The following is a 12822-nucleotide window of genomic DNA, read 5'->3' on the forward strand; positions in this document are numbered from 1 at the left end:
TCGAACGCGAGGGGTTCTTAGACATCATAGCCAGGGAGTGCGCCAAGGGTGTTGGAGGAAGGACAGCGGTCGAGCGCTGGCAGAATAAAATTAGGCATTTGAGAAGTTCCTTACGGGGTTGGGCTAAGCACCTCAGTGGGGTGTATAAGATTGAGAAGGATAGGCTCCTCTCTCTTGTACAGGCCTTGGACGTAAAAGCCGAATCCGCGATGTTGCTGCCTGCCGAGGTCCAGGTTAAAAATGAGGCAGAGAAGAGGCTGAAAGAACTTCTCCGCGAAGAAGAATTGAAGTGGGCTTTGCGTGCCAAGGTCCGCAAAGTAGTCCAAGGGGACGCGAATACTCAATTCTTTCACCTCATTGCTAATGGTAAGCACAGAAAGAAGCGGATCTTTCAGCTAGAGCAGGATGAGGGTACTATTTTAGGTCAGGATAATCTCAAAACCTATATTACCGAATACTATAGACAGTTATTTGGACCGCCGGAGGACAATTGTGTGTCCCTCGATGAGTCCAGGATCGAGGACGTGCCTCAAATGTCTGCTGCTGATAATGATATCCTGGTTGCCCCGTTCTCAGAAAAGGAGGTGTTCGATGCTATTGCACAAATGAAAAATAGTAAGGCTCCCGGTCCGGATGGGTTCCCGGCTGAGTTCTATAAAAAGTGCTGGCAAATTATTAAGGGGGATTTACTACCGATGTTTCATGATTTATTCTCTGGACAGCTTCAATTATTTCACTTGAATTTTGGAACTATCACATTGCTCCCGAAGAAAACGGATGCTGTGAGGATTGAGCAGTTCAGACCGATCTGCCTCCTCAATGTTAGTTTCAAAATCTTCACCAAGGTCGGGACTAATAGGCTCACACAGATTGCGCAGTCTGTGGTGCAGCAATCCCAAACTGCTTTCATGCCGGACAGGAACATCCTTGAAGGGGTGGTTGTTCTTCATGAAACGCTCCATGAAATCCATTCCAAAAAATTAGATGGAGTAATTTTTAAGGTGGATTTCGAAAAAGCGTACGATAAGGTTAAGTGGCCATTCCTCCAACAGGCATTGCGCATGAAAGGTTTTGATGAAGCCTGGCGCCGACAGGTCGAATCATTTACGCAAAAAGGGAGTGTGGGAATTAAAGTGAATGACGACATAGGTCATTACTTCCAGACACATAAAGGCCTAAGACAAGGAGATCCGATGTCCCCTATCCTGTTTAACATTGTGGTGGATATGTTAGCAATTTTGATAGGAAGGGCTAAGGAGAATGGTCAAGTGGGTGGGTTGGTACCTCACCTTGTTGAGGGAGGTGTTTCCATCCTTCAGTACGCCGATGATACAATCATCTTTATGGAGCATGATTTGGCCAAGGCGAGAAATATGAAGCTAGTGTTATGCCTGTTTGAACAATTGACCGGGTTAAAAATTAACTTTCATAAGAGCGAGTTGTTCTGCTTTGGTAGAGCCAAAGACGATCAGGAGTCTTATAGGCAATTGTTTGAGTGCGAGTTGGGGAGTTTACCCTTCTCTTACCTTGGTATTCCGATTCACCATCGTAGGCTAACAAACAGAGAATGGAAGTGCATCGAGGATCGCTTTGAGAAAAAACTGAGCTGTTGGAAGGGTAAGCTCATGTCATACGGAGGACGTTTGATATTGATTAATTCGGTGCTCACGAGTATGCCTATGTTTCTCTTATCTTTCTTTGAGGTCCCAGTTGGTGTTAGGAAATGACTGGACTTCTATCGGTCGCGTTTCTTTTGGCAGGGTGATGAACTTAAAAGAAAATACCGGCTTGCTAAATGGGACATCATCTGTAGACCGAAAGATCAAGGGGGTCTTGGTATTGAAAATCTTGAAGTTAAGAACAGATGCCTTCTTAGTAAATGGTTGTGGAAGCTGTCTTCCGGGACTGAGGCCATGTGGGCGCAGATCCTCCGCAACAAGTACCTCCAGACTAAAACATTGTCCCAGGTCGCAGTCAGGCCGACTGATTCGCCTTTCTGGAAAGGGCTAATGAAAGTCAAACAATCTATGTTCAATAGGACGAGATTTGTTATTGGAAACGGTACAAGTACACGTTTCTGGGAGGATACTTGGCTTGGTGAATCACCTTTAGCCATTCAATATCCGTCTTTATAGCGGATTGCTCAACGACGTGAGGTGTTCGTGGCAACGGTATTCCAATCTGTCCCCCTTAATATTCAGTTTTGACGGTCGCTAGCGGGCAATCGTTGGGAAGAATGGCTCCATCTAGTTAGGAGACTGATGGAGGTTCAACTTTCTCGCCAACCCGATATATTGCGCTGGAAGTTGACTAGCTCTGGAGTATTTACAGTTAAATCAATGTATATTGATGTTATTAATTCGAATGCTATTCCAACTTCCAAGTATGTTTGGGCTGTCAAAGTTCCTTTAAAAATTAAAGTGTTTATGTGGTTTGTCCATAAACAAGTTATTTTAACAAAGGACAACTTGATTAATCGCAATTGGACAGGACCTACTAGGTGTAGTTTCTGTGATCGGGATGAGACGATTAAGCATTTATTCTTTGATTGCCCGTTGGCCAAAGTTCTATGGCGGACGGTCCATATTGCTTTTAATATTACTCCACCGACTTCGGTCAATGCTTTATTTGGGACATGGCTTAATGGGGTTGAGCCTGAATTAGCAAGACATATTCGGGTTGGAGTTTGCGCTTTGTTATGGACTATCTGGAATTGCAGAAATGATTTGGTTTTTAACAGAACATCACGGATTCATTTTTTGCAGGTTATTTTCTGAGCTACGACACTGATCCGTTCGTGGTCGCTACTCACTACGATGGAGGCCAGGGAGCATTTGGTTACTGGATCTATCCGTTGGGAGATGGTAGCTCGGGATATCTTCAACCGGTTTGGATGGCGGTCATGTAATAGGATAGGCAATTAGTTTCCCTATCTATTTTTAGCCAGCCGGTTGTGGCATCTTTTTCGGGCTAGTTTGTGTATCTAGCCGTCTGTCGCTCTGTGTGAGCTGCATTTATCCTTTGCTTTTTGTTTGGCTGGAGACTGTGGAACCTTATTGACACCTTTTGTTATTTGGTTAATACGATGGTCGTATGTATCGTTCTGATGCAGAGGCCGGAGAGATCCCCTTTTCGGAAAAAAAATTCATCAAATAAAGAGGGAGCGCTCAAATAAGTTTGCGTGTTCATACTCCCTCGATCCTGGCACCGCCACTACTTACATCTTTGGCACGTAAACTCAGGGTAACGGCTTATTGCTAGGGTAAGATCGATTTCATATTGTGAGAATGGTTGACACCGGGAGAAATCTTCTAGCTAGCGAGATCGCTGCAAGTAGGATCATTCTAAAACATGAGGTAATCACTTTGTACACCTGAGATTGTGAACTCCTGAGCAAAATTATAGTCAGGAGAAAAAGTCTATCTGTGAAAATCCATCCGTTCACAGACATGAGATGTTCTAATTTTTTTTCCGACTCAGATATACTCCATCCGGTTTTTTTAGTTCGTATATAAGATTTGTAAAATCAAGTCTCGTAAAATTTGACCAACTTCATAGAAAAAAATATCAACATTCACAATATGAAATCAATACCTGTTTATGCATCAGGATTTAAAGTTTCATATTGTATAACTTTAGCATAATACTATGGAGGGAGTAGATGTTAATATGTTTTTATATAAATTTTTTTTTTGAAACAAGACAAAAGATTTGCCATTTTCATTGATTAAGGAAGAAGATTTTAGACAAATAGCCGCAAAGCGGGGAACAAAGAACTACTCTCGCGGCATTACAATACTCAAATGGGTGGCACCTGCCAAAGCCCAAAGATGGGCCTCCTCTTTGATCTTCGCGACGACCATCATCATAGTAGCGGCGGTGTTGCGGAATACCCTCGCGTTGCGCTCTTTCCAAATCTCCCAAGACATTAACATGAACAAGGAGGTGATTGCCTTTCTCTGGTTTCCACTCTCAATCACATTTTTAATCCACCATTCTTGAACCGAAACCTCAAATCTCCAGCTCCTCACCACATCACCATGTAGGCCAATCCACGCAGCAACCTGTACCCAAACACGTTGGGAGAACCTGCACTGGAAGAGAAGCGGGCAAAGGTTGCAGTTTGGCCAGCCACGACGGAGCAATCGATCAGCCGTCCATACTCTGTTTTGAATTATCAACCAAGCAAAAAACTTGCACTTCGGAGGGGCCCAAACCTTCCAAACAGCAGCAGGCATGATGCTAGTTGTGTGTCCTGCAAACTGTGCCATATAGGCAGTAGACGTCGAATATTCTCCTTGAGTGGCGAACTTCCAGTGGATAGTATCTTGCACACTATTGTTGAGGATAACAGAGGATAGTTTCTCCCTAAGTGTGCTGAACTCCTGTAGGTGCTCCAGGGTGATTCCATGATGGGTATCAATCTGACTAACCCAAAAATTGTTGAGGAGAGCAATTTGGACCGAGCAAGATTTCTTCCTCGAGAGGTCAAAGATCCTAGGAGCAATATCTTTGGGTCTCATGCCTTGGAGCCAGGATGATTCCCAGAACTTTGCCTTTCTTCCATCTCCAATGTGAACCGTGGTGGCCGCCGCAAAAATGTCCCTATCATTGTCATTGCACGGCGTTCCCATCCCAACCCAAGTCTTGGGTGGGTAGCCCATTCATACCAGAGCCATCGCAATCGAAGGGCAGTAGCAAACTTCTCCAGGTTGAGGATGCCCAAACCACCGAAGATCTTGGGCTTGCAGACAAGTTCCCAGTTGACCTTGCATTTTCCACCGGTCACCTTGTCACAACCCGCCCAAAGGTAGGCGCGTCGCAAACTGTCAATTTTCTTCCTCACTTCCACCGGCAATTCCAGGGGCGTAATATGATAAATAGCAATGGCAGTAAGCACGGCCTTGACCAAAACGATGCGGCCCGGAGCAGCCACATGCTTGGCGATCCAAGGCGGTAGCTTCCCAGCAACTTTATCTTCTAGGAATTGAAAGTGTATCCTCTTCAACCTTGTAACTGAAAGAGGCAATCCCAGATATCTCATTGGAAAGGTGGAGCGAATAGCGAGGAAAGCCTGAAGGACATCATCAAGATGAATGTTACCGCAGCGAATGGGTGCAACAAGACTTTTGATACAATTGGTGACCAATCCAGTAACATCACCAAAAGAGGCAAGAGTTGAAGCCAAAAATTGGATGTCATTTTTTATTGGCGAAACAAATATGGCGGCATCATCAGCATAAAGCGACGCACGAATAGGTCGACCTCTGAGTGGTTTAAGATGGCCTTGGGAAGTCGCCGTGGCCAGGATGTGGTGCGGCGGGTCTATAGCAAGGACAAAAAGCAACGGGGAGAGTGGGTCCCCTTGACGAAGGCCCCGACCATGTCTAATAGGGTCGCCGGCAGTACCATTAAGCAATACACGTGAAGATGCCGAGGAAAGAAGGGCGGTGATCCAATCTCGGAAGCGGCTCGGGAAGGGTCAAACTTTGAGAAGTTTGACTTCAGACAATTTTTATATGCAGAGTAAAAAGAACTGGAGGGAGTATGTACACGTATTTTAGTGTATCTGTTCATTCATTTCAATCTGAATGTAATTTATATTGAAATATGTAAAACATCTAATGTTTGTGAACAGCCGGAGTAGCATGTAATCTTTTGGAGCCAGTAAACTGGGTCGGTCAACCGTACCTATAGCTAGAGAAGCAGAAAATCTGTAGCGCCGTGCACGGGTTTCAGTGGCAGGCCATATGGGGCTGGCTGCGGAGTTGATACAACAGGGGCGGCGTGTTCTTGTTTGACTCTGCATATTTTGGTGAGTTTTGAGGCCGAGCATATACCGTGTGAGAGAATCTTGCACGAGCGGACGAGCTCCCACCACTACCGCATTTGCTGCATTCCCACGAAACAACTAACAAATTTTCTCCAGATCCAGGCGTTGGCTTCGAGGTTTCCATTTTTTCTTTTCTTTTCGAAATAGCTTCAGAAAAAATGTTGACAGAAGGAGGCGGCAAATTGCGGCCATTTTGGACTAAAGAAACACCATTTTCACCCATTGGACCAACTTAATTATGCTGCTACGCAGCCTGTGAATTTTGGGCAAGCAGATCAGGATCCACAACCCTCCTTCCCTCAAAAAATAAAGAAAAATCGGTCAGAACTCTTCCATGTTCTACAACTACGACTAATCAGGATTAACCAATGGAATTAATCAATTCTTCTTCATTTTAAGTAGTGTAGTTGAGTTGCAGCAAGAAGCCAATCAACACAACACCAACCTAGCTTGAGCCATTTCTACTTGACCAGAGCAGAGCAAAGTCTACACGTCCCCTCAACCTCGGCCCGGAGTCCCAACCACCACCGTACCGTCGCCCCGTCGCCCAGATCTCGCCCGCGCGCGCGATGGCCGCCGCCGTCCCCATCCCGGCCCCGGCGCCCGCGGCCGACGACGAGATCGTCTACGAGTCCATGCCCTGCATCCGCATCTACAAGAACCGCGTCGAGCGCTACTTCGGCTCCGAGTTCGTCGCCGCCTCCGCCCACGCCGACGCCGCCACCGGGGTCGCCTCCCGCGACCGCGTCATCTCCCCCGAGGTCTCCGCGCGCCTCTACCTCCCCCGCATCGACCCCGCCAAGCCCGACAACGCCAAGCTCCCCGTCCTCGTCTACTACCACGGCGGCGGCTTCTGCCTCGGCTCCGCCTTCAACCCCACCTTCCACGCCTACTTCAACAACCTCGCCGCGCTCGCCGGCGTCCTCGTCGTCTCCGTCGAGTACCGCCTCGCGCCCGAGCACCCCGTCCCCGCCGCCTACGCCGACTCCTGGGACGCGCTCGCCTGGGTCGTCTCCCACGCCGCCCACGCCGCCGCTGGCTTTGAGCCCTGGCTCGCCGACCACGCCGACTTCGCCCGCCTCTACCTCGGCGGCGAGAGCGCCGGCGCCAACATCGCGCACCACGTGGCGATGCGGGTGGGCGCGGAGGGGCTGCCCCACGGCGCCGCGATCCACGGCCTCCTCATGATCCACCCCTACTTCCTCGGCACCGACAAGGTGGCCTCCGACGACCTGGACCCGGCGGCGCGGGAGAGCCTGGCCAGCCTGTGGCGCGTCATGTGCCCGACCACCACCGGGGAGGACGACCCGCTCATCAACCCGTTCGTGGACGGTGCGCCGGGGCTGGACGCCCTGGCGTGCCGGCGCGTGCTGGTGTGCATCGGCGAGGGCGACGTGCTCCGCGACCGCGGCCGCGCCTACTACGACCGGCTCAGGGCGAGCGGGTGGAGCGGGGAGGCCGACATTTGGCAGGCGCCGGGGAAGGGGCACACCTTCCACCTCCTCGAGCCCTGCTGCGAAGAGGCCGTCGCCCAGGACAAGGTCATCGCCGAGTTCCTCAACAATTGATTGCATCTCATCACCATGTATACTCAGGAAATCGGGAAATAAGCGCAGCTTCATCACTCAGTGGATGGATGCTGCTTTAACATTTCGGGTTCAGGATTCAGATTTGTGTTGGTGTTGTTCACCCATTGTTCAGAATTCAGGTATTGGGTTTACGGATGGAAGGGAGTCGCCATTGTTTGTGGCAATGGGTGCTGTATCAGAATTGCTGGAGGATATATGGTACATTCATAGTTTCATACAGAGATGATATTAGTATACTTGTTGTATTGGGCCCAAGGTTTACTTTGCGGTATATGTATTTCGGGAGTTCAAAGTTCAGGAATTCTTTCTCTTCGCTAATTTATTTATATATGTACTACAAGTTTCTGAAATTTCTGCTTGCTTGTTTGGCACTAGCCGCTTCGCTGCAAGAATGTCAGGTTACGCTTGAAATGAGAACGTTTCAAGTTCATTCTGTCTCCTTGTTGCATTTCCTCTGCTTGGCATGTCTATGGATGGAAGGCGAATCGCCATTGTTCAGGAATACTTGTTGGATTGGTGATCGAAGTTCAGGAATTCTTTGCATTGTATGCACTTCAGAGTTCAAAGTTTGGCAATTCTTTCCTCTTCGCTTATTCTATTTCTAGCTGTACAAGTTTCTGAAATTGCTGCTTGCCTGGTTGGTACTAGCTAGAGTTGAAAGCTCATTTCAGGTTCATTTGCTTCAACAGTTACGCAAAGTTATGTCTCGTAGTTGCATCTCCTCTGCTTAGCTAGCTGGTTTCACATGGCAAGATACCTTTGCTTAATCCCTGTTGCTTAGCTAGTCGGTTGCCATTTGATTATTAATCCCTGTTGTCTTCCATGTTGCACCATGAGCTGGTGACCATGTAGTGCTCGGTTATGTAAGTCAATGGTTCAGCTTATTATTCTCTCATTCTCATATCTTAAATGTTGCAAGATGTATAAAACAACTCTCTTCAGCTTCAGTTTCTTCAGCAAAGTCTTCAACTCTAGTGTCTTTAGCTACTCTTCAACTCAAAAGAAGGCACCTTAGTAGTGGCTCTCAAAATATTGCTAAGGTGCCTTCTTTTACTATGATCCATTGTTTCCTAGAATCAGCATATCCTAAAGTTTCAATGCATAGATGTCCAATAAGCAGAAAGCTCCAATGCTGCCGTCTGAAATTCATGTGGGCTTCGATTGTCAGCAAAACATTCAGTAAGTGATCTTTTCAGTTTTTTCAGAGCATTCTGTTTGTGCAGACTTGCAAATAGACTGTTGCTCCATTTGCCACCCAATAATCTACTCCCTCTGTAAACTAATACTCCCTCCGTTCCGAATTACTTGTCGCAGATATAGATGTATTTTAGTTCTAGATACATCTATTTCTGCGACGAGTAATTTGAAACGGAGGGAGTATAAGACATTTTAGATCACTAATCTAAAACATCTTATATTAGTTTACACAGGGAGTATCAATCTCTCAAGGTTTTGAGCCATGTTTGGGTTCGATGCTTAGGTCATGGCATTCCTTGGTGAGACCAACCGTGAAGACCGATCCTCTTTCTGACAACAAAGCTGACACATCTCCATCTGTCACCAAACAAATCTAGCAGCAGATGATGTGCTCTTTCGCACAATAGATAGAACATACAAGTGTGTAGTGTACATATTGATTTCACAACACATGTCTAATTTCCAAAAGTTCTGCACCATGTGTGAGAAAACAAGTAGAGTTCTTTGTTTTTTTTAGGTAAAAGGGTTTCCCCTGATTTTCATTAAGAAAACCATCAATTCTACATCGTCCACCACCGTGACACACCAGCATTCGAGCATCAAAAGAGAAAGACACTACGAGTTTATAAAGTGCATTACAGAAAGAACACCTAACATGTGGAAAACCAAAGACAATACTAGCTTTGGAGAAAACAGGGGGAAACTATTCCTCTAAGCTTCTCCAGCAGCATATAGCAGTTTTGCTGGGTTGACAATGCACATATCAGATCATCTCACACTGTCAGCCTCCGGATACAGGTCTTCCAACTTCTGCTAGCGCTAAACATTCACAACCTACTTGTGCTAGAAGTCTTACAGGCCACCGCCGCCAGTCCTTTATGTCATCCTTCGCCTGCAATAAACTCCAAGAGCCAATTCATTTGCATATCTGAAAAAAACATGTCAACCGACCCGCGCAGCCAAATGCTCTGAAACACACAGGGTTCCGCACTTTCCGATTCCCCCAAATCACGGTTGTAATAGACATAAGATCCTTTTGTCTACCATTTAATCCCCCAAGCCAAGTATCTATGCCATCTTCAGCGTTTGCAAAGTGGTAATCAATACTAAAAGCACAGCTGGCAACATTTCATACATGTCTAGCCATGGGGACAGGTGAAAAAAGGTGAGAGATAGAGACGAGGTGTTTTGGCTCCTGGGCTTAGATGTGCCCGGGAGTGAACAAAATATCGGTAAAAATACTAGAAAAATTCAAAATATCCCATTTTTTGTGTGGAGAAAGATGGCTGAGTGCATAATGTCCGTGCAAAATTTCAGATAATTTGGATCAACAAAAAGGACAATTTTGAGGTCTGTGAAAAAGTTTCCTGTTTGTGCACTGTTTGGAACCGTTTTTTTTTTGCTGAGAGCTACTCAGATATCCAAATACTCTGAAATTGGCATGCACCTCACGCACGCGGTCGTCTTTCTTCACATTTTTTTTATTTTTCTAGTATTATTTTTTAATTCACTATTCATTGGATGCAGATGAGCTCGGGCTCAGAATTGGGTATTCGGAGAGATATATTCATCTCCACTGCAAAACGAGCATTGTTTGATACACTTTCCACCTCTATGGATCTGAACATCCCTAGTTAGTATACTCTGATCAAGCACAAGCCATACATGTCTAACCATGGGACAGGTGAAACAATGTGAGACATAGATTCATCCCCACTACAAAACAAGCATTATTTGATACACTTTCCACTTCTATGGACCAGAACATCTCTAGTTAGTATACTCCTACTAAGCACTAGCCAAATGAATGTTTTGGTTCCTAAAGGTATTTTAATCTTCCGCATGAACTTCTATGGAACAACACCGTGGTGTTGCAAGGCATTGTAGTAAGATTTTACAGAGACGGATCCCGAAACTGTTACTTTCGAAACCAACTTATCTGAATCTTCTGTCAAAACCACCTGGCTACAAATGTCATTCAGCTTAGCCAACTGTTCATTCCTAGCACCAACCTGACCACGTCCAAATTGAAGGGAATTTAAACCAACAACAAACACACATCATGCACTGAAATGTTTAAGATGAGAAAAATAGCATAAAATGTGGGAAAGGAAGCTGCCAGAAAACAAGTACTAGCTCAGCTTCGCTTCTTTGACACATGCCCAAGGTCATCTGCGTTAGTCTAGGTGCAGCTGACGTAGCACAAAGATCCTCAAAAACTAGAAGGAACAGCTATTTTGATCAATAGCCTGAAGCCTGCGAGATAAATTAAAGTACATGTATCTTGTGTTGGTTCATCTTGGTAGTTTTCTCTGTTTGAGAAATTCATCTTAGTAGTTGAGTATATGTACGGATGCAAGGTCCGGTCAGAGTTCAACTGAATGGCAAGTAGGGGGGGAACAGCACGAGCGAGCAACCGACACACTAGGTGGTGCGGCCTGACACGTTGGTGAAGATGAGGTTGTTTGCTCTTTTTTACATAGTTGTGGCGTAGTATTGGTTGAAGAAGTGAGACATCAAGTTTTCTTGACAAATGACTTTTAATTTGTGCCATACCAAATTTTCTTGGACAAGTGACTTTCAGGAACAAGGGGATTCAATAAGAAGTCTTGCCTATAAATAAGTACCAAAACTAAGAAGGATGCATTTCCTGACCGCAGAAATCATTGATTAACTATAGATTGATACTCCATTGACGACAAAGAACACACCATCAAGTTTTTAATACAAGAATATCAAGTACATACCATTGACCATGAATATCTCGGAACATGAAAGTCCCTTTTCCCACCTTGCATTCATAACTCGCACCGCTATAGCATGTCATATTAATATGACCTAAACAAGCAATACATGGTATCTGTAACATCTCACTCCAGCCATGAGCGCAAGCCTATATGTACTCCGTTCCCTTTGCTAACTATTTTCCTCTTATGATTCAACGCTTGTAGGCATACGAGGGCTAAGAACTTGTATAGTTGTAGTTGAAAATAAGAAATGATATTAGGAAGCTAAGCAGCGAAGCAGTGACAAGCATTTGCTACGTACTGGCAGACAACCACACTTAAAACGACCACATGACATTCTGAACAAACTATCTAGATTTTAGGAGTGCGAGGCATTCTAGGCCGGGTGTACATCCTAACTACGCAGAGACCAAGTGTTGCTCATCATGTTGTGTAGCTTGATGCTACATTTTGAGTTAATAAATATGCCATTTATCGAAAAAAAGAGTGTGAGGCATCTGAAAGGCTTCTCCAGGTGAGAGTCCTGCCTATGCCAACCGTTAGGGATACACCTGCTACAGTAGCTGCGGTAGCGAAACCCTACGCCGACCCTTGGGGTATATCTGCTATAGTAGCTACATTACCGAAATCCTTGGCCAACCCTTGGGGATACATATTCTACAATAGTACCAAAAAAGTGCTACAACAACAAAGGGTTTGATAGCCACGCTCCAGGTCATGGCCCTTGCTATCTGGGGCCTGGATACGCCCCAGACACTAGGCGCAGCAGCCAGCCACATTGGTACTGTAATGCTAATTATTTTCACATAGTTGTGTTGTACGGATCTCGTATTGTTGATAGAATTGAGAGATCAAGTTTCTTGACAAATGTTTTAGTTTGTGCCATGCCAAATTTTCTTCCACAAATTACTTTTGTGAACTACGGGTTTACATATGAAATCTTGCCTAGAAATAACTATCAAAACTTAGTAGGTTACATTTTCATGATCGCTGAATCATTGATATTAACTATATCTTTATGCTCTATTGACAATGAAGAACACACCATCAAGTTTTTAATAAAAGGGCAGAAATCTGAGAGGTCGAGAATATCAACTACATACCACTAACCATGAATATCCCGGAACATGCAAGCCTCCTTTTGCACCTTGCATTCATAACTCGCACCCTCTCTGGGATGTCATATAACGTAACCATAGTATTACGCGGGTCCATTAATTCTTACCAATTCCGGTGTACATGACATCTCTCACCAGCCATCAGTGTATGCTTATATATATTCCATTCGCTTCACTAACTATTTTCCTCACATGATTCAACAGTTGTAGGGATATGAGGGGTAGGAACTTGTGTGCATATAGTAGAAAATAAGAAAAACTGTTAGGAAGTTGAGTAGCAATGCAATGACAAGCCTTTTGTAACGCCCCAGATATACTTTCCATATTTGTATCCAACT

The 12822-nt window shown here is 45.3% G+C and overlaps 1 protein-coding gene across 1 annotated transcript; it reads left to right on the forward strand.

The window, feature by feature from the left end:
* The first annotated feature begins 6250 nt into the window (after nucleotides 1-6250).
* Nucleotides 6251-7719, forward strand: LOC125510942 (2-hydroxyisoflavanone dehydratase). Its single transcript, XM_048676229.2, has one exon. The coding sequence runs from the start codon at nucleotides 6403-6405 to the stop codon at nucleotides 7399-7401; it is 999 nt and encodes a 332-aa protein (XP_048532186.2). The 5' UTR covers nucleotides 6251-6402; the 3' UTR covers nucleotides 7402-7719.
* The last annotated feature ends 5103 nt before the right edge of the window (nucleotides 7720-12822 follow it).

This window comes from Triticum urartu, chromosome 5A, assembly GCF_056163025.1.
Source record: "Triticum urartu cultivar PI428250 chromosome 5A, HENAU_Tu73, whole genome shotgun sequence".
NCBI classification, from domain to species: Eukaryota; Viridiplantae; Streptophyta; class Magnoliopsida; order Poales; family Poaceae; genus Triticum; species Triticum urartu.

Excerpts from the sequence above, each read along its gene's own strand:
- LOC125510942 (XM_048676229.2), top strand. The coding sequence starts at position 6,403 with ATGGCCGCCGCCGTCCCCATCCCGGCCCCGGCGCCCGCGGCCGACGAC.